This window comes from Ahaetulla prasina, chromosome 1, assembly GCF_028640845.1.
Source record: "Ahaetulla prasina isolate Xishuangbanna chromosome 1, ASM2864084v1, whole genome shotgun sequence".
In the NCBI taxonomy this organism is placed as follows: Eukaryota; Metazoa; Chordata; class Lepidosauria; order Squamata; family Colubridae; genus Ahaetulla; species Ahaetulla prasina.
The window spans coordinates 312,305,149-312,330,139 of NC_080539.1; the positions used below are offsets into that span (position 1 = coordinate 312,305,149).

Sequence of the window (24,991 nt, forward strand, 5' to 3'; positions counted from 1 at the left end):
TAAATAAGTCAAGGCAGTGAACATATCTAATATTAATATGATACCTTTCTTTTATACTTTTATGATAACATATTTTTTAAAGAATATAAAAGGAAAGAAAGACCCCCAAGGGGAAAAATACTATATTCAATTTAAAATTTCTCATCTATACTTAGAAGTAGCAGCAACCTTTACCATTTCATCTTTTGGAGAAATGTGTAGCTCTAGCTCTGTATAAATATATTTTCTTCGTCTGTGAAAGAGCTTTGCAATTCTTAAAAACAGATTTCTTTAAATATAGTTTGTTAATACTATAATAACAACCTTGGAAAAATTAAATACTGTAACTTGATTGTAATTGGTAGTAAAGTGAACATATAGACATGAAATGTTTAGTTACTCTAACTAAACATTATAAATATCCTTTCCTAATATGAAATTGATACACATCAAAGTAAAGCTTATGCATTTATAATGTTTAGTTTCTATTATGTTAGTAGGATATATATGTGAGGGTACAGATTCTTCATTTGTATTCTTATCTAAATATCAGCAGTATTTGGCAAGAGGTCAAGTCTATTTTCACAGAAGTGATTATGTTACACTGTTTCAGTATAGTTGCTGGTTTCCAGCTTCCTGCCCCTAGAATGTGTAGCAAGCATAAACTAGTCATCACTGATGATTGAATAGTCTCCACTTGGAGAGATTCTGGTAGATCTGTGAATAGTTATATCTGTTAGCATATTTACATGGTACTTAAATCAATATTTATTTAATTGTGCAGGACTGAGCTAGATTTTAAATTTTGGGTTTTAAATTGGGTTTTATTTCTATTTTTAATTGGACGGGCTTTAGAATAAGTTTTTTAAATGTTTTATATTGTATTTATATTCTATTTATCTGTTTTTAGTGCCTGTAAACCGCCCTGAGTCCCTTGGGAGATAGGGCGGTATATAAATATGATTAAATAAATAAATAAATAAAATAAATAAATATAACAGGCTTTGCAAAAAGTAACCTGCTGGACATATTTTTATAACACAATGGAATGAAAGTACTACATTTCTTGTCAAACTCACTAAATCAAAAGGCAAAGATGAATATTTCTTTTTCTTTCAAATTGGTTATTTTCAAGTTCAATTTAGTTCCATTATTTGTTCAATCAATTATTACTTTGGAATGAACATTTACTATGTACAAAAATGTATCATGCGTTTTTAATACTGTAACTCTACTAAACCTGATAGTTTTGTGAATCAGTGTAATAAAAAAAATGTGTGTGGCTGCATTTTCTGGAAATACATATTTTTGCACCCAAAACCTTTTTTTTAAATAGTAGTATCAAGCCAGGTAACTTCATCTTGCACATCTATTTTTTTTTTGTTACATAAACATATTTGTATTTGTCTGTTAACTATTTTAAAATATTTTTCTCATATCTCAAGATTATATTGAATTGTTAAATTCGATTTATAAAATTTCCCAACTTCATGTTGCCTGTCATTTCAAAAATTTTCCAGTCTAAACATAAGTGAATGAGTAATGAGATCAAACAATGAGTTCAACAGAAAGATGAACCAAAAAAAGAATGACCAAGGAAGTTGTGTATCTGAACACAGTATGTTCATATCATACACAGTGTAATAAGTGACAAAAAAAAAAAAAACTCTGTGAAATTCTGACATATATTCACCAGCCACTGTACCATCATGTCAAAAAATATTCATACTCCATATAAATTTTTGTCCCTTTTTAACATAATTGGCATATTAATATTTTACCTTTATTTGAACAGTATAGAAAGGTGCTGTATGTGAACCAAAAAATTATGAAAATTGACCTTGAAATCAGTTATTCAATAGAAAATTAACTAATACCCAATTTCCTTTTGTGGAAAAAGTAAGTACACCCTTGGCTTTAATACCTTGCATTGTGACCCCTTGGCAGAAACAACTCATAATAGGTATTTCTTATAATTGTCTACCAATCTCTTTGACATTTCCTTTTTAGCCATTCTTGATGGATTTACGGGAATGTTTAGGGTTATTATCATGTTATAAATTCCATTTTTGATTAAGCTTCAATTTAGTGATGGTCTAACATTATCCTCACCACCCTCTGTTACAATGAAGAATTCATAGTGGCTTCTATGATGGTGAATGTTCAGCAAAGCAGTTCCAAATCATAACATTTCCATCAACATGTTCTATAAGTAAAAGCAGTTCCTCTTGATGAAATGCTGTTATTTTTTCTTCTTCTGCTGGTAATATGGTGTAATAACTTTATCTTTGCCTTGTATGTCCAGAGTAGCTTGTTCCAGAAATCCCAGTCTTTGCCTAGCTGTTCATTAGCAAACTTCAGTTTTGCCCTGCTGTTCTTTCCATACAGTAAAATATTTCCTTCTAGTACCTCTCACATAGACTTAGCTTGTGAAGGTTTTTTTCTACTGGTAGACTCCTGCACTTAGACAGTAGCAAGAGCTACCTTTAAGTCACATTATGATATTCTGGGGTTCTTTCAATACCTTACACTCTGCTCTTTGATTGAACTTTTTGGTTGGCCTGACCAGGACCAGTAATTGGTAGTAATTTGAAAACTTTTCCACTTGTAAATGATCTTCTGGACAGTGGAATGATTGATTAAATGCCTGAGATTTAAATAAGACAGATTCCAGACCCTCTCTAATGATATTCTAATCATCTGCACCTCTTCTGGTGCCCCTAATTCTAATTTTAGATATTTCAGGTAGTGATAAATGTAAGGGTACAGTTACTTTTTCCACATGCAAAATTTGCATTCATGTTTATTTAAAATGATACTTTTTATACTATATCCTCTTTATCAATATTGTTAAAATGAATGTATGTTGAAATAAGTTGGAAAAATTTTAAAAAAGCTTTATTTATCCAAGTTTATCCAATTTTCACAGATAATCATCTTTGCTAATCTACGTGGAGAAAATTATCCTGCAAAGAAATTCTAGATGACTAGAAAATGGTATACCTTCTCAATAGTGAAACATTATTTATGAAATTACTTTTAGAAAGTCTTGTCTGGTACCCATAATGAACTTTTTAAAATGTCACTGATATAGTAGAATTTGGTAGCACATTTACTATGTTATATTTTCAATGCTCTGAGGTAAATTTGCAATCCAACTAACTATTAGATAGAATAAAAATAAATATTTTAAATTTTAAAATGAAATATTACCCTTTGAATAAGGAAAAGGTTGCTATGAGAAAGTTGCATCACATTTCAGTCACTCATATTCATGTCTACTTATTTGCCTTTGCTGTGACACAATCAAAGATACATGAAATTATTCCATTATCTAATCATATTATTGAGGATGTATTTAAAATTGCACAATTTGATGAATGGAACAAAATAATTGAAGGCTGCTGTCTGCCTTTCCCATCCTACAATATGAAAACTATGAAGATTGGGATGGATCTGATTGATGATATATTTCTCCTTGAGGGATGGGATAGTTCCCAAGTGATAGAAGGCATATATCACTGTGTTCCTCATATTTAAAAAAAATCTGTAGGATTTTATGGAAAGGAAACGTAAGTGCTTGGTACTAAAAAGGCCGTGGTGGCTCAGGCTGTAAGATAGCCTGTTATTAAAACACAGCAGCCTGCAATTACTGCAGGCTCGAATCCCACCAGGCCCAAGGTTGACTCAGCCTTCCATCCTTTATAAGGTAGGTAAAATGAGGACCCAGATTGTTGGGGGGGCAATAAGTTGACTTTGTAAATATACAAATAGAATGAGACTATTGCCTTACACACTGTAAGCCGCCCTGAGTCTTCGGAGAAGGGCGGGATATAAATGTAAATAAAAAAAAACAACTATTACCAGTGGAAGAAAAAGAAGAGGATGGCCAGCAGCAAGGTAGATAATCTTGGTTACATTGGCAATTGATGCATTGTTGAAAGACTTGTTGGAATACTTTCCCCAGCACTTTATTAAAATTGATCCCAACAGTATCTCCTTCATTCTCCTGCAGAAGGAAGTAGTAGTAATACTATTAAAATGAATCCTGAGAGTCTTTAGTGTTCTCTGAGCTTATTATTTTCTTATAGACATTTCATTACCTAAAGTAGGTAACATCATCATCATCACTAGCACTGATGGTGTTATCTAGTTTGGGTAATGAAATGTCTGCAAGACAACCAAGAGAGAGTTCACCAGAGAGTTCACTCAGAGAGCACCAAAGACCCCTCATTTCAACCCTGATCTACAAATAATCTCCTTTAAAATGAACCCTTTAGTGTCAGCTAGAATAAAATAATGTCCTTAGCATCTAGAAAATTAATGGATGCCCCAAATATATTTTGATTTCCTAAACCATTGTGAAAGTCTTAATTCATTTCAAGAGAAAAAAATCCCATCCACACAGCCCATCCTTCTCCAAAGAAACAAACAATCCTTACTGCAGACATTTTTTTTTAAAATAAAGAGTATTCTGGGGAAAGGAAGGACTGACAAGCTGAGTTTTGTCTGCTTCAGATATTAACCCTAAATCAAAGAAGCATTTGGACAGGTGGTAAAATGTTGCCTCTTTTGAGGTGAAATGATAATCTCAGAACTGTGTCATATTTAGATTAGAGTAAAATGTGTAAATTATCTTTAGTGTTTTAGTCTAAATGATCTTTCTCTGATACAGAATTAAGTTGCAGTACATACTCAAACACCCCTAATGTCATGATTTTCCCACTGGTGGTATTTTAAATATGTCTACTGCATTCCTTATTGTGGAACTGAGACATATTTTATAAGGACTAGAATATTAAATCAAGATTATCTGAGGCCTAGAAATGTTCAGCAGTGACATGTTTCAGAACTTTTAATATACAACTAGAATTCTCTACTGATTTCAGAAAAGCTAGGCAGATAGCAAATTGAGAAAACTATACCATATAGAATTAGAAAATTTCAAAATCATTTGAAGCACATGACTAAGCACATCTTTCTTCTACTTTATGGTGTAGAAACACCACTCTTCCATGTTTATGATGAAATTAAAAAAAAAAACTAGACCTTTCGCCCACCATATCTTTTCCTACTTATAGCACTTGATATGTTTTAGTAATAATCCTTTGATTTTGTATTCTATTCTCCTTACCTCCACTGAGACAATCTGTTTGTCAAGATATGGGCACATGGTATCTTCTGGTATAGTCAAACACATGCAATCCACCTCACATACAGTCACAATGGATTAAAATAACAGTATTAATTTTATCTGAAAAAAATAAATGTTGAAGAAGCAGGATTTTTGAAGGTGGGCAGGCAGGTTGCCTTCAATGCCACTACTGATGACTCCTGCTGGGTTTTTGGGTATTTCTGGATGTGATTTGCCATTGTTTTCTACCTAGGACTGAGTCAGAGTCACTGGTCCAAAGTCACTATGTTAGACTAGACTAGAACTCACAGTCTCCCAGTTTCCAGCCCGATACCTTAATCTCTACACCACACCAGCTTTCAGTGAAGCACGACCATTGTAATATAAATTATTCAGAATTCCTATCCTGATAAGTGGAGAGAAACTGTTGTGACAAAGGCATGATTGTACACTACGATTTTTGAAGTCTAACTTAATGTCCTGATAGTGAAAGAAGTATGAGATAATTAATCTTTACTAAGGGTTTTAATAAAGTAAACTCAAAAACTCTTTTTTATGTAATTTAAAATTCCGGATTGACTTTAATTTAAAATTTCTGATTTAGAATTCCTAGGTGATTATATCCTTTGTTATTAACCTTCCAGAGACAGCTGTATGGAACATCTGATATCAAAGATATAGTATAATGTACAAAGATATAGTATAATGTACAAAGATTTGTTCATTTAAGTTATTCTAAATATTACATTGTAATTATTTATAATTATATTTATAAATTATAAATATAGTAATTTATAAGAGGTATATCTGTATTAGCGTATAATACAGTATATAAGAATATAAGAGTATTTCTGAAAAGCTATAATCTGTAATCTGTACACAGTGTTTATGCTTACACACATACTCTGCTAGAGAGAAGTTCCCTAAAATGATCCCCAGCACGAATCAAAAACTCAGAAGTCAAAATCTCTGGTCCTGGTGAACAACCCAGATTGGATTCTGCAACATTATCCTGGGACAGGTATATTTGCCTTCATTCTTAAATATTTTGTAAATTTTGCTGATTCTTCATTGAATTCTGTTATTTATTAATGTCATGACATAAGATGCAATAAGGTAGATATTTAATTGTATTTTTACAATAGGTAGATTAATATAAATAATAATTTTAAAGTGCTTTAGCATTACAAAATCAGTTTTTAGATTGGCAGGCAGTCCTTGCTTAAGAATTGGGTAATTGGGATCAAGAACTCCATCACTAAACAACACAGTTATAAAAGATAACATCATGGGACTGCATTTACTTAAGACTGCAGTTTTGGCAGACCTAGTTGCTGTTAATAGAATAGAATAGAATTGAATTGAATTCTTTATTGGCCAAGTGTGACTGGACACACAAGGAATTTGTCTTTGGTGCATATACTCTCAGTGTACATAAAAAGGCTAGATACACTCATCAAGAATTACAAGCACAACACCCATGTGAATCCCATGTGGTTGTAGTGTCCTACAGTCATTTGATACCCATTTGCGACCTGCTGGCTTCTGCATTAACTTTTGCTTGTTGGACATCAGCAGTGAAGGTGGAAATGAGGGATGGTTTAATGTCATCACTGTAAACTAACAGCCAGGTTCTGAATTGCTATTACATGACTGTGGGGACGTTGTATTGGCGCAACTATCAGGACCAGTCCTCTTTAGCACTACTGTAAGTTCAAGTGATGAACGAGTAGAATTTAAATGAGGAGTACCTGTATATCCCATTTTTCAAATTGGGAAAAGACTCTTGGGGCACTAGCAGCAATAAAAGAAAAAAAACTATTGTATTTTTCAGAGTATAAGACGCACTTTTTCCCTCCTAAAGGGGCTGAAAATTTGGGTGCATCTTATGCTCTGAATGTAACCCCACCCATCTGCCAGCTCCCACCCTTTGGCCTCTGCACGTCCTCTTCCTGGCTGCAGAGATTGCCACCAAAATGGCTTGTGTTTTTGGGCTCTGTGTGTTGCATTTTCAGCCTCCTAATGTTCCATTTGACAGCCCTTCAAGATGGTGAGGTTTGCCAAAGCACAATCGCTGCCAATTGTGGTCCGAAAACGCAATGCGTTAGAGGCTGAAAACATGACTTGCAGTGCCCAAAATGGATATCAGGAACAGCTGGTACCCCTTCGGCGCGTTGTCTGCTTTACTCACTGGAGCTCTCTCTGACGATCAGCTGTGCTTTTGAAGCTGTTTTTCAGCCCCAATGCGAGCTAAGTGATCTTCCGTGCTTTGCCTGCTTTTCTAATTGCTGCTCCCTCCGACGATCAGCTGTGCTTTAGAAGCGGTTTTTTAGCCCCAACAAGCCCCAACCTCAAAACCAGTGAGCAAACTAATGTGCTGAATCTGACCAGGCTAAGAACTAGCCAGATGAATACCTGGTAGGCAGATTTTTTTTTCTTATTTTCCTTCCCAAAAACTAAGGTGCATCTTATATTCTGGTGCGTCTTATACTCTGAAAAATATGTTAATTATTCTTTTTAAATGCAATTTAAACATAGCTAAAATGACATATGTAGTACAATATTAATGAAAACATTTTAGTTAAAGAAGTGTGTCTTGAAAACCACTCTAAGAGAGAGGAGAGGTAAACCAAACCCATTTTTAAAGATGATATTCTACAGTTCAGGAGTGATATAGGAAAGACTTTCTGTAAATCTGAACGAGTATTTTCAGAATGAGTTCACCTCTACAAAGTTTCATAAAAACAGACATAATCCTTCTTGCAGCGAGATCTTAAATCTATTATTATAAAAGATAAAAGTACACTTTAATTTGTGCCCTGAAAAAAAAATACTTGCAACCGGTACATATATTTCCAATTAGTTATAATATTGTTCTCATATTGCATTTCTGAGTAACACAACAATTCCTATTGTATAAATGAGTGCACTGCAGAAATCTAGTTCTGATGTAACAAGGCATGGATAACTGTTGCCAGCTCAGACTAGCTGAAGAATGAATCCAGCTAATACCTAAACATAATTTGTCACTATTGGCATCTAGAAACCCAGACACAGGTTAGGATTAAGAATACCCAGGACACAGAGATATGTTATTTCAGGGAAACAGAATTCCTTCCAGAAAACAAAATAAAACAAAAAACACATTATACTAACAGTACTTCTATCTTGCTTGGATTTAATTTCAGTTTATTCACCCTCAAGCAATGAACCCTAGGGATTGTTTCACAGTATCAAATGGTTCCTTGGAGTTAGACACCAGGGAACCATAGAAATACATCACAAGTTGGACATAAAGGACAAGGAATGGAACAGTATCTATTCTATTGCCCACATTTATTTAAGTTCTCTCTTAAAAAGCAGTTTTATTGCACTTATCTTACTTTTCCATTTGCATAAGTAGAAAAGCAAATACAGATTTAATTTCACTTTCCTCATTCAAGCGTTCACCGTAAGAAACACAATAGACCTTCCAATCTTCTATATTATGAAAATCTGGAATCACAGCTTTCTTGTTTAGCAAACGAAGCAAATTTAATCTACTTTAAATAAAGATAAATATTAATTATAAGACCTACAATAAAAGATACCATAACTTCACAGTTGAAATTTTTACATCATCTTTACTTTAATTATAAATATAAAACAAGTTTTTTGAAGGGGTCAAAAACCTATTAAAATTTGCAACCTTAAATCTGCTTTTTTAAAAATGAAGTTTTTTCATCTTCCCGCCCCCATTGTATACATAGTGTTACTACTACAAAAAATTATTCTATATAAGGTATACTCTTTATTATCAAGTACCAAATCCCCTTGAAAAACACATAAAGCCCTAGAAGTCTCATGTTGCATTTTATTTATACTCTGGAGGCTTCAGAGATATTTAGCATCTCTAATGCAACCCCAAAAGTTGCTGTTCAGATGAAATAAAATGTGAATATAAGCAATGAGATTGCAACCTCATAAGTCACATGCCATGTTGATAAAAATGAATTTGAGTTATTTATCAGGCTAAAATGATATTATTTGAGCAACAGCATTCAATATTTATGATTATGAGTGTAAATGAATAAATAAAACCTCAACCCACCATATCTTTTTCTCCAGTTTGCAAGCCACTTGTGAAAAATATGGTGTAGATGATAGAATGATACTATACCTGATTAGCTCTGGAGGTGGTCATGGGATCAGATGGAGAGGACTTGGTGGTAGTTGGGGATGATGGCAATGTCTGGGAACAAAGCAGTTCAGGAGCAAATCAACCTCAACAAGCCTTAGACCAAACAGTCAAAAAAAATAAATAAACAAATGTAATGTAATATAAAATTAAATAGAAAAAGCCTGAAAAACTAAATTTTATCTTCCTCATTGGAACTTAATGGAATTTAATGCCAATCAAGCAATACGTAATGCATGTAAATATGCATGCATACACATGTAAAACAAATTAATGGCTTAAAATTAAGATGGTAGACTCACAAAATAAAAAAAATACACTGGTACTATGAATATTTCTCCAGTAATACTTTCTTAAGACTAAAGAGTAGTAAATACAAATTCCAGCAAGTTCAATGAGCAGATGTACGACCAATTCTGTTATCATAAGCTTGGAAAAGTAATGCTATATTTTTGCCACAATACTGCATCTTTTATCTTTCAAAATTAAAGTATAAATTTAGATTTCTATATTATATAATAAATGCATTATATAATATATATACATTGGACTCAAATTTCAGTAACACTAGAATTAGTTCTTAAAATGCACTTATGTCAATATAATCTTAAACTACACAATTTAAAATCATATTATAATGAACAAGAATTAATTTCACATAGCACTTTCTAATATGGGAAAGTCTCAGATACCAATCTAACATAACTCTAATGAGAAAGCCATAAATCAACTTTCAAGATAAAGATTTTTTAAATTTTCTTTTTAATGTAAAATTATTCTTGTATATTTCAAGCTTTTTAGCATATTAGAAATAACAACAAAAAATAGATTTAACATCAAATAATATAGTAAATAATATTTATAAATTTATCAACATACCCAAACTGTAAGTATCTCAGTTTCTCTGGTTATTGTTATGTAAAAGTATTTCTTGATTTATGCAAATGTTATTCTGTAGCATACAGAGAAGCTCTGAGGTTGAACCATGTCACTTTAAAAAATCCAGTTACAATAAAAAGTTGTAAAAAGTTCAGTTTACGGAAAAACAAAAAAGTATCAATTACTTTAGAGGTAAAGATCGCAATTAAAACAATCAAATGTCAGCACTATAACATTTCTACTTGTTAAAATCAGTATAGAGACTGAGGAAGAGAAAACACTGATAGAAAATCTACCACTATGGAGTGGAATAACAATTGGAAAGCTCTTTCTCTTTAAAAGAAAAGCCATACTACATACAGAAGTGCTAAAGAGATATTTATATTCTTTTGAAAACCTCTAGGGAATATGTTCCCAAAGATACTGTATGGTTTATTTCATTTAATAATTCAAGTATGAAGCACTCTGATAATATTCAACATTATAATTTTACAAAATTTAATATCTATTCCTCTCAATGCTAAAGAGAATAACTAAATTTTGATAAATTTAGTTTGATAAATTTAAATAAATTTAAATTTGATAAATTATCAGCAGTGTTAATTATGAAAAACAAAAATAAACAGAATAACTGTTTATTTTTTATATAACAGGGTAAACATTACCAAAAACATATAAGACCTTATAAAATTTCCATAACAAACACAATTCCATAAATACATAAATAGTACAACTTTTGTAGTAAAATAATGATTCTCCTAACGGATATGCATTCTACTGTCCTGTCCTTTTCTGCATAGTTGCTATAAGAGATTATAACCAGGAGAAACAGTTAAAAGTGATGGTTTGAAAACTTGATGGAAATTTATTTTACCACATAGGAAATGAAAATGGCAGGTAGTAAGTTGAGAAGGCAAAGCTTTACAATGTATGAGAGTAAAAGCACAGGATGAAAAAAAAGTCTGAGGAGATCTGCATATATGTTCAGGTAAAGGTGAAAAGATATATTAATGCTATTGCTAAAAATTTAATGCTACTTCCATGTATTGCCATTATTGTCATCTCCCCCTCACCTCCAATTTTGGTAAATGCATGTATACCACAACAATGGTCAATTTTCTTCTTTCTACTTCTCTCATAAAATCTGTTGAAACAGCAGCAAAATGGGGAAATGATAACAAATACAGAATAGAGATGCCAAAAGGAAGAGGGAAGATAACAATATTTGGAGGAAGTAGAGTTATGGCCAGAGTACTCATTCACCAGCAAACAATGACATTGTATTAGAACTAAATTTCACATATTGATATTAACTAATTCTTTCAATATACTCCTAGTTTCATTCTGTACTATAGTACTTTCCACTTTTTATTTTAAAATTATATTTTCTCACAATAACTTAAAATGAGATCCAATATATTAAGAATAGTATATTAAAGGTGGAGCCAGAATTTGTTCAGCTCTAATATCTATCATACCTAATTATTGGCTACCTTCAATGAGGCTGATGGAGTTGGAGTCAAACAGCATTTGAGAGGTCACACGTTTCTTATATCCCACAGTTAGCAGTACAATATGTCTTTAATAGGAACATCATCTATACTATAGTACTCAAATTGCACCTGTTTTTCATAAAATGATAGTCTTATTAATGCAACCTTAATTCACAGGACCATTTGTTCCATTCCATTAAGTTGATACATGTTTGAATAGATAATAAGCTATATAATTTTCCTTCCTTTTATTAGCGTGTTTTCATGTAACATTGCAATGAAAGAGGAAAATCAAGGACATAAGGAAAGAGAAAAGCACTGAACTAGAGGAATATTGAAGTATATTTTTTCCAATAATTTCAGGTTTAAAATAAGGTTTGATTGCCATCCTTTTTTTCTAAAATAATGCTGTTTCCAATATAATCCTACATTTATGCATTTGATTCCACTATCTTCCACCATCTTTTCAGTTAATGTTTCTTAGTTTATCTGAAATCAAACATTTATATTTCCTTATTTTTAACTTTATTGATGAACACAAGGGAAGTAGATTGTCTAAAATGGAGTTATTACAATAACTCCAAAGAAATATATTTAAGATAAGAGGATCAAGACACCCCCTTCTTCTGAAAGCACTAATAAAGCAAAGTGATTACGGGTGCACACTCATACAGAAATAGCCAAAAACAGCTTTCTAAGCAATTGCATGAACCCTGTAAAGGGACATGGCTGCTTTAATGATCTCAAGGAAGATTCTTCAATCATAAAAATATGGTTTCCAAATAATGTCTTTTGAATATTCTACACAATTCTAATATATAATACCTTGCCTACTATTAATCTGCTCTGTTCTCTGGCAAACTATTGCCTTAAATATAGCACAATAACTGAGTACAAAATGATTTAATTGATGGATACAATTGTATTAAAAAATAAAATCTCAAATCTCAAAATATAGATGTTGCTTACTAAAAAGCAGCATGTCATAAATAAATAAATGTTGGTTTATCTCCTGTTGCTGAAAGAGGAAACAGCAAAAATGAATACTAAACATTTGGAATCCTGTAAGATAAATATGATAATAATGCTTCACACCAAGCTGCTAATATATCTTTCATTAAATAATAAGGAAGACTGTCTAAATATCCACAAAACTGTAATTAGAAAAGTTGCAAAACACCCCATCCATTTTTCACCATATAACATATGGATTATCCTTGGTTATAAGAACAAATAACAAATAAAAACATTATCATGAGTTACAATGGAATTAGAATACAAATATCATTATTCTCGGATGAAATTACCTTAACATTAGGATAACAATGTGACTAAAGAATTTTCGCTCAGTTTTACATATTTATTAATGTAAAATGTATAGCTACAATATTTCTGAAATAACATTGTATTTTAGATGTTACAATCATGTATCAAATTAAATAATTTAGATAAGGTATTCTTCCTTTATATAAGAGAAGAGGAAGAAAAATCTTAAATACAGGTAGTCGGTCACCTGCTATTTCATGTAATCTTATATTTCATTAAATGATTAATTTGGAATACTTTTAATTGATTATAAATATATGTTACCTAATTAATTATTGAAACATCAATTCTATTTAAAAATAAAACCCTAATTATTATAGTAGAACAAATAAGCTGTTGACATTTAGCTTAATTACCTTAATTCTACAAAAACAGCAATGATTAGAATATTGCTTATATTATTAAAAGATAGTTCTGGTCAAAGGCCCTGCTATATGCACTTTTCAGCTGTAACCCTAGATCAAACCCTATGCCATTCTTGAAGCAGTGGCTATAGAGATGGCCCAATAAAGAGCAGCAGAATTCAGATCAAATGAATTAAGATCATATGTCCACTGCATAAAATATTCCACTGATAATCACATATTATAAAAATATTAAGATATAAAAATAGCTTACCTGAAAGTACTGTTCTTCAAGAGTGGTCCATTAATAAACCATATTTATGGGTTATTGCCACTACCTAAAAAAGGGTCTTTTCTAAAAGGTAAGAAAACTGTTAGGGTAAAGAAAGGAATTCCACCTTTTTTCCTTGTGAATAGGTTGTGTTACTTATAAGAATATTCAACCAAAGTAACACTAGTTAAGACAGAGCAAGAAGAAGACTTAGTTTTTTCTCTAAGAAACAATTTTGCTTTCTTTGAATTAAATCATAATTGTAGGTGACACCATAATGATCAATGAAGAATATGAAAAATGCAATATTAGGCATCAAACAGCCATTTGGGTGGACAAGATGATGGCAAGTTTGCTTTTTTGATTAAGGGTTTAGACACACATTTTAGTTCCATAGTTATTCCATGAGATAACTCTATAAATGCTAACTATTTGAGTACTAATTCATTGACAATAAAAAAATTAAAATGTATAGGATCCTGAATAATATATAATAAAACTAGCTGCAGTAAGATGAAAAGAATATATGAAGGTTTTTTTCATTACTTTCAAATTGAATCACAACCAAGACTTTTCTGGATTCTTTCCTGAAATTAAGCTGTAGAGGAGGGATTGGAACACCGTGTGTGTGTGTGTGTGTGTGTGTGTGTGTGTGTGTGTGCATGCGTGCGTGCGTGCGTGCGCATGTGGATATATACACACATATAAAAAAAATGTCTGTCTGCCTGTTTACTTCCATAAAAAGGAGAGGGAAGTCTGAAGAACTGGATTACTAGAAAGATAAAGTAGATTATGGGATGTTTTCAAATGATATTGCAGCTCAATTTAGGCTTTGTCATTCTCGCTATAGATACTTCAGAAGGGTTCACCCTTGGCAGTTTTGATGAGACATAGTTTTATGGCAATAGTTATCATCTAAAAGTTTTATTCTCAGAACCTCTGTTGAATGACATATTTAGAACTGACAATTTTTGCTTCAGTTTTTAAAGAATAACTATGAACACAATTGGAAGAAGGAATTTAATTCTGATACTTGACAAATTAAGTGGTAAGTAATTGCTTAGGGGAAAAAAATTGAACAAAAATTACATCAGATGAAATCTTCCTCTTTTAACGAAGTAAATAGCTAACTAGAAATAAAGCAAATAAAGTAATTCCTAAAGAGGAATTCAGCTCTCTCTCTCTTCATCTCTGTGCATGTGTGTATGCATGTATATGTTGTTTAATTACTATTAAGAGAACTTTGCTCAAATTTCTCTTTTTTTTCTGAAGAAGGAAACTGCAGAAGAAAAAATAAAGGCAGCTAGGTTTATTTTCTATACTCATGTTAGTTAGCCTACAGTAGAAAGTATAAAAATTCATTGTATAATTTGTGTTGGGATTTGCAAATTTAAGTTGGAATTGCTTTTATGTCTATAATTTGTTTTTAGAACCAAGAGAATGACAGGCAAAAAATAATAATCTTAAAACTTAATTTAACCTTGCCACTATATTATAGTGTTTGGTTAGTAAAACAAAGCTTGAGTTCTTAAATATTAGAATATAACTCTTAACAACTTCATATAAGAAAGCTAGTAGTGGGGGATTATATAAATTGTAGTCCAGTACATAGGGGACCATGGTGGGGAATTATTGATTTATAAGTTTTGATCATCTTTAACACAAAAGCTTGATAAATGAACTGCAATCCTGCCCATTAAATTACTAGACTAAATAGAATTAAAGTAGAACTGATCTTTAGCAAAATACTAGAATTTTTTTAAATTAAATGTTTTAACAAGCATACAATGATTTATTGTGGGAATAAGGATGACGTCTGCTTGCATGCTTCCTATATTGTGCATCATAATTTATCTTGTTTTAAATCTCTTTGAAAGAATCCCATATTCTGCATTCTGCTAATTTCTTAATCGGTTCTTTCCTATCTTAAAATAAATTTACCAAACCTATACATACACATATGTCCATGCATACAGGCAGCGCCTTCTGGATACTTCTGAAGAGTTTATGGAAAGTTTTTTTTTTAAAGTAATCTGTTATCATGGCTCCATGCCATCTATTTAGATACTTGAACCTATCCTCTTCATCTTCCCCCAACACCCAAAAGCTGTTAATATGCAAACCTTTATTTTATATTTATTCAGATGGTCAATTACGGTAGATACTGAATGCTGAATATTATAACTTAGACTTCTTTCATCAGCCACTTTGCAGAATCTTGTCAGCTTCAGTCCTCACAACTTCTTATAAATATTTGGTAAGGGGACATTTTAAAGATATTCTCCCTTAGAAAAACAAAAATAACAGGATGCATATTGTTTATATGGAAATCCCTTATTGATGCTAGTCTTCCTTACAAATAATTTTAATCTATTCATTTTATATTTTTATTTTTCATAAGTTCCTTCTGAATTATGCCTGACCAAGCAAATTTCTCCTAGTGTTAGGTTATTTCTTCCTTTTGAAATACATAGATTCATTCTATCTAAAAATAATCTAGTGTTAGTCAAATGTTGGTTAAGAAACTAAGATATTAATCAATAGCAGTATTACTTAACAGAACCTTGAATCTAGATAATGGATATCCCATAAGGACTGGTTTAGACTTCTGGGCTGAAACAGAACGATTTATCAAATGTATGTTAATAAAACATACCCCAAATGGAAATATGGAAAAATGTTGGCAGTGAGTCAAGAGTAGCTATGCTTATATACAAAAAAGGGACAACAGAGTAAGTATGACATTATAGTATTAAATAATAAACAAAACAAGCAAGAATAAGGAACAAGCAAGAAAACTAAAAGAAAATGAAAAACATAAATTTAACTAAACTCATGAAAGACAGCTGTTCTCAGGATGGGGGAAAGCACTCACCAGGCAAAAGTACTGGGAGAAAGTGGCAAGAAGATGACAAGCAACAGGGAGAAAGCAGATTTACTTAACTCATTTTTTGCATCTGTCTTTACACAAAAGGAAAAAACAATCCAACCTATCAAAAACAGCACCACAAAAAACAGATTAGAAACACAAGTTAAAATAGGGAAGAAAATGGTAAGTGAACACTTGTCTACACTAGACGAGTTCAAATCACCAGGACCGGATGGATTACACCCCAGGGTTCTGAAGGAACTGGCAAACGAAATCTCAGAACCACTGAACTATATCTTTCAAAGATCCTGGAGCACAGGGGAGCTGCCAGAGGACTGGAAAAGAGCTGATGTAGTTCCCATCTTCAAAAAAGGGAAAAAAACAGATCCAGGAAACTACAGACCTATCAGCCTGACCTCAATACCGGGGAAGATTCTGGAAAAGATAATCAAGCAACGAATCACCGAACACCTAGAAGCAAACAAAGTAATGACCAAAAGCCAACATGGGTTTGTCAAAAACAGATCATGCCAGACTAATCTTATTGCATTCTTTGACAAAGTGACAAAATTAGTAGACCAGAGGAATGCTGTCGATATAATTTACTTGGACTTCAGTAAAGCATTTGATAAAGTAGATCATAACCTACTATTAGATAAAGTAGAAAAATGTGGGTTAGACAGCACCACCACCAGATGGATTCGTAACTGACTGACCAACCGCACTCAACGTGTAGTCCTCAACGGAACTACATCCACATGGAGGGAAGTATGCAGTGGAGTACCCCAAGGCTCTGTTTTAGGCCCAGTACTCTTCAACATCTTCATCAATGACTTGGACGGGGGGATAGATGGGAAACTCATCAAATTTGCAGATGACACCAAGCTGGCAGGAATAGCCAACACTCCAGAAGATAGGCTCAAATTACAGAAAGATCTTGACAGACTTGAACATTGGGCGCTATCTAACAAAATGAAATTCAACAGTGAAAAAAGTAAGGTTCTACATTTAGGCAAAAACACCCAAAATGCACAGGTATCCTATATGTGGTACCTTGCTCAATAGTAGTACCTGTGAGAGGGATCTTGGAGTCCTAGTGGACAACCATTTAGATATGAGCTAGCAGTGTGCAGCTGCTGCTAAAAAAGCCAACACAGTTCTGGGCTGCATAAACAGAGGGATAGAATCAAGATCACGTGAAGTGTTAGTGCCATTTTATAATGCCTTGGTAAGGCCACACTTGGAATACTGCATTCAGTTTTGGTCACCACGATTTAAAAAAGATGCTGAGACTCTAGAAAGAGTGCAGAGAAGAGCAACAAAGATGATTAGGGGACTGGAGGCTAAAACATATGAAGAACGATTGCAGGAACTGGGTATGTCTAGTTTAATGAAAAGAAGGACTAGGGGAGACATGATAGCAGTGTTCCAATATATCAGGGGCTGCCACAGAGAAGTGGGAGTTGGGCTATTCTCCAAAGCACCTGAGGGTAGAACAAGAAGCAATGGGTGGAAACTGATCAAGAAAGAAGCAACTTAGAACTAAGGAGAAATTTCCTGACAGTTAGAACAATTAATCAGTGGAACAACTTGCCTGCAGAAGTTGTGAATGCTCCAACACTGGAAATTTTTAAGAAAATGTTGGATAACCATCTGTCTGAGATGATGTAGGGTTTCCTGCCTGGGCAGGGGATTGGACTAGAAGGCCTCCAAGGTCCCTTCCAACTCTGTTGTTATTATTATTATTATTACTTTTAGGTTATAGATTTTTCACAGGATAAAAACAAAAGAGTTATATGCAAAGATAGGTATCTGGGTAGAAATATTGGAAGAAAACCTAGAACAGTATGGGCTCTAGAAAACCTGTTCTCTAAAAAGTATATTTCTTCCGACGAGTCATTGTCCAGTTAAGTCTTCAATCACTGAATTTTGGTGTACTGAACACTTGTTTTAGGATTTATATTGTCAGTTAGTAAGTATGTGTTGCCTTGAATTCTAATTTACAGGTTGAGAGTAGGGAGAGCCAGAGTAAAAGAACTAGAATATTCAAAAAACACCTTTCAGAGATCCCTGAAATCTAATGGTTCCCCTGCTTAGGACAGCACTGTAATTCAGGCATCTTGTAAATAGAAAATGTAAAAAAAAAAAAAGTACTGTGACTGCTTAGGGAAGAAAATGAAAAAATTTCTACTTCAATAATTTCAAAACAAGTAAGATTGTTGAAAAATGAGTGTTGAAGCATTTTCTTGCCATTTATTAACTTGCTTGATGCTTCCCAATTTAGGACTAAATCAGTTGTCTTGTTAAAAATCATGTTAAAGCAAAAGCAAAAACAAAAAAACAAAAAAACTAAATTAAAAGTAAACAACAAAATCACACTATATTGCATATAAAGAAAATTTGGAGAAGGGTATGTGTGTCAGTTTTTAAATAAATCATTAAATTTTGACCACATATATATAGATAGCAAAGCCAGGTGGTCATAGAAAAAATAATGCATCACTGGCTTTAGAGAAAATTAGAATAGAAGGAAAATAGCAAGAGAATTAAGTCAAGGGCAAACAAGTGGCAAGGGAGCAGTGGAGCTAATAGGCAATTGAGGTAGACCAATCAACAGCTCTATCAGGAGGCTGCTTATACCCTGAATCTGCCCATCCAAGAAAAGGCATAAAAATTCTGTCAGACTTTTGCTCTAACAAATGGTGCTTTTTCAGTTTGCAAGTTATGCTGACAAAAATGACAAAAAAGATATTGGATAATAAAGAGACTTCTTTGTTGCGTTTATTAGTAGTGCTTTATGCAAATTATCCTAAATAAAAAGCTATAATTTCTATGTAGAATTGAATATAATAGTATGCATATACATTCACACACAAAAATCATGTTTAATAATAAATGCTTATTGCTTTTTACATTAGCCTAAAGAAAGCTAGAAATGATTTAACAAATTACTTTGTATAGAAGAAAATAATCGTTTTAAAAACTAGCATTTTGCATTAGGGAAATTCTTGCATTGCTGGACCTTTTAGCAATGGGATTGAAAAGTGACTATAAAATTAATTCACTTTTAAGGGTATCTGTTTTGGCAGTGGCATATTCATTCAATCCATTTCAGTTACCTTTTATCAAAGCTATGTTTTTATTCTCCATGTTTATTTTTTGACAGATATTGAAAGAAAAAAAGTCTCTCTATATTTATATATTTATAAAAAGCTTTCCCTCTGTAACAATAGAAGGATCATATAAATTGTTTTTGAATTATGAACTCTGTGCTTAATAAACATTTTTGTGAGACTTCCACATATTAAAGCCATTTGAACCTTTAAGAAAAAAGCTTTATTAAATTGTTATAAAATATTTTAATTACTAGAAAATTCACAATAGTTATTATGACAGAGGTATATTTTTTATCTGAAATAAACTGTAACCAATCTATAGGTGACTTCCTTCTTATTATCAAGTGTTCTTTAGGAAGAAAGGTAAACAGAAATAATTCACCAGTTATCTGAATGAAATAGACTTCAATCATTATTTAAAAGTGTAAAGTATGATGACACTCTAATTTACCTTTCACTATATGTATGGAATATGAAGCAAAAGGTTAACTTCTTAATTAAGTAATGCCAATTTTTCTTATTTAAGAGCATTTGTAATCCAATAATATAAGGTAGTATACAATAATACAAGGTACAATAATATAAGGTACCCTCTTATTTTTTATCAAGTAATTATGATTTAACAAAGACATATTTTCTCTCTGTTCTTAATAAAAAGAAAACTGCAAATATGTACTAGCCTGAAATGTTTAAGATTATGGCTTTATAGACTTTATGTCAAACTTGATTTCATTGAGGGCTGTATCAGGGTTGTGTTTGACCTTGGGGCAGGGTGGGCGTGGCCAAAGTGAGCGTGGCTAACTTGCTATCACTCATATCGGGGGGTGTCTGTAGTGGCCCAAGCACTCTGCCAGAGAAAACTGGTTACAGAGCTCCATTTTCAGCTGCGATGGCCTCCTGCCACCCTCTGCCAGTGAAATGGAGTTCCATTTTCACTGGCAGAGGATGGCAGGAGACCATCGCAGCTGAAAATGGAACCTGGGAGGGCCGCACATAGCCCTCCTGAGCTTCTTTTTCATTGGCAGGAGCACCGTGGGCCGGTCCTTTGCTGCTTCTAGGGTGGCCCTGCAGGTCAGATCTAAACACCTCACGGGCCAGATCCGGCCCCCGGGCCTTGAGTTTGACACTCCTGTTATAAATAATTAATATAAATGTCTGCCACATTGAGCTCATCTCTTGGGTAATGGTTTACATTTTGGCAATAATAATATTTCTTTAGAGGCCAACAAATAACATATGGAGTCTCCCTTCCTATGCTGATATTTTCTAGTAAATAGTATTAAGAGGGCTACTCTCTGTGAGGATAGATACAGCATATAGCTTTTATGTTTGGAAGCCATTTAACATCTATCTTCTATGAATTTATCAAACTTTTAAAAAAAATCTAAACACACTCATTATTATGTCTTGTAATAACAAGTCCTATGTATATCTTAACTGTCAGATACATTAACATTTATGTATTTATGATAGCTGCATGTTTTCCCATAACTAGAATTATCATTATCACAAGATGATATCATTCTACTACCAGTTATTATGAAAAAACACTGTCTATTCAGCTTTCTCAACACCATGTATATATATTTTCTCCCAAGTACTCAACTCTTTCTAATCTAAAATCCACTTAAATTGCAATAGATATAATTTTGTAGAACATGTAGGACGCCTATTTTTAAAATCATGTCATCATTCAGTTCTGTTTCCTGACAAGTAAAAGTTAAATATATAAAAATGGCTGAAATTGCCAGGAAGCATGAAGAGAAAAAATATAGTTTGACACAACTCGCTCCTGCAATAATCTCCAACAACATCTTTACAACAGTATAGAACTAGGGATAAACTGAGAGAGGGTTTTTTTTTCTTTATGCATCTTCATTATCTCCAATAGTAGAAAATGATATGATATATTATGGGTAATATATTCTATGACATGAGTTCAGCCAAATATAATAAGTTTTGGAAACTGAGTTCATAAATTTTAAATGTAATGGATTATTAATGGACATAAGAAAATAGTAGACTATATATATGTAGTCAATGAAAGGCTCAAATTGTATTGCAATAATGCAAATTTTAAAGATATTACTGAATAGGATTCAAATTATTTCATTTTTTTTTTAAATTAGAAAGGAATAGTACTCATGAAAATTGTTAAAGTATACAAGATTTTTAAGTAGAATGATCCTTTAGCCTTAATTATGCTTAAACAAAACATTAAAACAGTTTTACAGCTAGCCAACTTATGAAGTGATTTAAAAATAGCTACACCTGGAAAATGTTGAAAGAATAAAAAGTATTTTCCACCTTTACATCTAGTATGTAATTATAACAAATAGCAAAACAGAAAAGGTAGCATATGTATTTAAAATGATTACATCTAATCCAAATTTGAAAAATACCAGAAGTGCTTCAAAAATATTTATCTTTAAGCTTAGAATTAAATCTTTTTTATAATGTTCAGTTGAGAAGATAAATTCAAATTTGAGTGACCTTAATTAATCTGAAAAGTTAATATTTCAAGTAATTCCATTTGTTACTTAGACTGCTGCAAGTGTTCTTTTGAGCTGTAAGAGATATTACTGGTGATATTGTGTTAATGTAACCAATATAAACCACAGGTTAATCACTGGTTCTATATAAGAGTGTTGTGCCTCCTCTTTAATTGCTCCTAAATCAGGGGGTGGGAACTTGGTTGGGGGTTTCAATTTATTTTCATGTTTGTGGTATCTGAAAGTTGGGGTTAAGTAACATAATTGCTCCTTAAATATTCCAGAGATGTCTTTTAAGGGTCTTTTAACCCTTAAATTTTAAACTTTTAAAAATATGAAAATAAGACCTGTGTATGTGGGAATGTAGTTTGGAAAGGGTTATAGAAAACTACTCTGGAAATAATAAATAAATCCCTTGGAGGGGAAAGTATGTATATGTCTCTTGCCCTCCCAACAATTCTCAGTTGAGAATTAATGAATTTCAAGGAGAATTTATATTTATTAAAATAAGTATAATAAGTATATGTTCTTATATACATAAACTTAGTTTTTATGAAACTTACTTTAATTTGATTGCAATACTAGAATATAGTTGGGACAGGTAAGCCCATACTAACCTACATTTAGTAGCTATTTGTATGTGCATATGTTTGTATTTTTGTGCATGGCTTTCTAGACCAGATCACATATATACACAAACATATATATAAGGCTTGGCTGAAGTATAGATTCCAAAATAAAGTGGTAAATTGGAACAAATCTATATGTACTTGGGATGAAGCTGATGAAACTAAACTATTCTGAATCCAAGTCTCCACAAAAAAATTTCTAAGCTACAACTGGTGGTACTGCTGCAGAAGTCATGGAGATTGTTGTCACTAATACAACACTTCACAGTGGGGAATGGTGGTAAAGTATCTACTGGATTAAGTGACAAATCTGTCTTCCACCTTGTGATCCTGCCATCATTAGTTATCTCACTAACAGTAACTTAAGGCAGTAGCCAGATCTTGGGAGACAAATGCTTTTCTAATTTGCTCCACCAAATCTGTGCTTGTCCTGAGATGCCTGGCAAAGTTTTAAGAGCTGGGTTAGCTAATGAACAAGGTTATAAGAAATTTAAGAAATTTTTCCAGAAAAGTCCAGTTTTGCCTCAACACCTAATAATCAAGTCCTCCGTATTCAAGAAGGGGTATAGTTATTTCTTGCCAACTCCTTTCATGGAGCACAAAACTCAGCCTGCCTTATTTATACTTTACTCCTTACAGCCATTATCACAGCAAATTTCTTCACATCCCTGAAATAAAAAAAGTGATATGCACTTAGAAAAATAAATTGAAAACCTTTGCAATGGTTTCTGTGAATTTTGGTGATAATCATCTAACAGACAAGTTTTTCTGTAATCTCACTCCATTTGGGCAGGGGAAAAAAATACAGCTGCTATCTTTTTCCTAGGCTAAATGGTGGAAATTCAACTCTGTCTTTCCAAATTTAATGAAATTAATTGCAGCACAAATTCTAACATTACTGACCTGTGCTCTCTCTCTCTCTCTCTCTCTCTCTAAGCATAAATATAAACACACTTATTCTTCTTACATAGTAGTAGTTCTGTAGATTTCCAGTTGATGTCAAAGTCAGGAGATGAATGTCAGAATGGAAAGTATGAAATAAGTTTCAAAATCAGAAATGCTGAAAAGTTTCTCATACTTATGCAAAATATATTCACTATGGTTGCTTTACTTGTAAATTGCTTAGGCTTTTTTGCAATATATTTGAGCCAATACCAGCTTATTATTCTCTCTCTCTCTCTCAAAAAAAACAAAAAACAAACCCAAAACAACTCACTTGTTTGATGCGGTCCGGATTGACTGTTGTCTGAGGCTGCAGAATACTAACTGGTTCTGTCTTGGCCACATTTTGAGGCATTTCTCGTATCTTTTCAGCAATGAAGCCATGCACAGCATTTAGTGCTTCCACTGTTCCCTGGATCAAACACACCCGCTCTGTCGTACCTTCAGAAACAAATAAAACACATTTTGTTGTCTTTCTTTTAAAACATTAGGTATGAGCAGGAACTAATCAAACTATAGCCTATCAGTTTAACTAATCTGAATAGAATAACCAACTCATGAAAAGATCATACTGTGATGCACAATGACTAGAATATGAGAGCTTAATGCACAAAGACGGAGAATGGGCATTTTTTTTCCTTTTTGAACATTTTGGGGGAATGAGTGTATTAATGTGGATATATTTAGATAAACATTGCCTAACTCTGTGTTATGTGCCAGTTACACGTCTTCCTAGACAGGGAGACTTTCCATTTGGTCACTCATGCCCTGGTCATCTCTCAACTGGACTATTGCAATGTGAGCCATACTAGATGCCCAAAAAGGGGCACATGTAACACCTTTGCTCTGTGAAATGCACTGGGTACCACTTCGCTTCCAGGTCCAATTTAATACCTATATGGTGAGGCTATCTGCAGAACTGGCTTTGCGCCACCACATCAGCCCATCCCAAATCAGTCCATCATTCAGGCAGGGTAGATATGCTGCAGATCCCTCCAGCCAAAGAATTTTGACTGGCGGCATCTAAGAAGATGGCCTTTTCTGCTGCTGACCCTGTATTGTGGAGCACTCTGCCTTCAGAAGGGAAGAAAGCCCCCAATCTCTTGGCCTTGCCCAAAGGGGTCAAAATCTGGCTATGCAGCCTGATGAACAGAGAGACCCATACAAATGTGGGGCTGACTGCCCCATAGGAATACTTTCCTGCATGTATTAACAACTGCCAATGACCCATTTTGGAATTTTTGGAATTTTATGTTATTTTTATGATTTTAAAGCTTTTTTATCTTAAATTAATTCGGAAGTTAATGTTAATTTTATTGATTAACTTGTGCACCACTCAC

The 24,991-nt window shown here is 32.9% G+C and overlaps 1 protein-coding gene across 5 annotated transcripts in view; it reads right to left on the bottom strand.

Annotated features, from left to right (window-relative positions):
• Positions 1–24,991, bottom strand: part of NOVA1 (NOVA alternative splicing regulator 1) — a 146,618-nt gene that overhangs the window by 29,116 nt on the left and 92,511 nt on the right. For 3 of the 5 annotated variants that reach the window (XM_058162179.1, XM_058162181.1, XM_058162182.1), the window contains exons 3-4: positions 23,926–24,092; positions 9,273–9,344 (exon numbers count right to left, since the gene is read on the bottom strand). In XM_058162179.1, the coding sequence (XP_058018162.1) occupies positions 9,273–9,344; positions 23,926–24,092 (239 nt within the window). Of the gene's footprint in view, positions 1–9,272; positions 9,387–23,925; positions 24,093–24,991 lie in introns of those variants that run through there. The other 2 variants (XM_058162183.1, XM_058162180.1) reach the window with 2 other exon arrangements.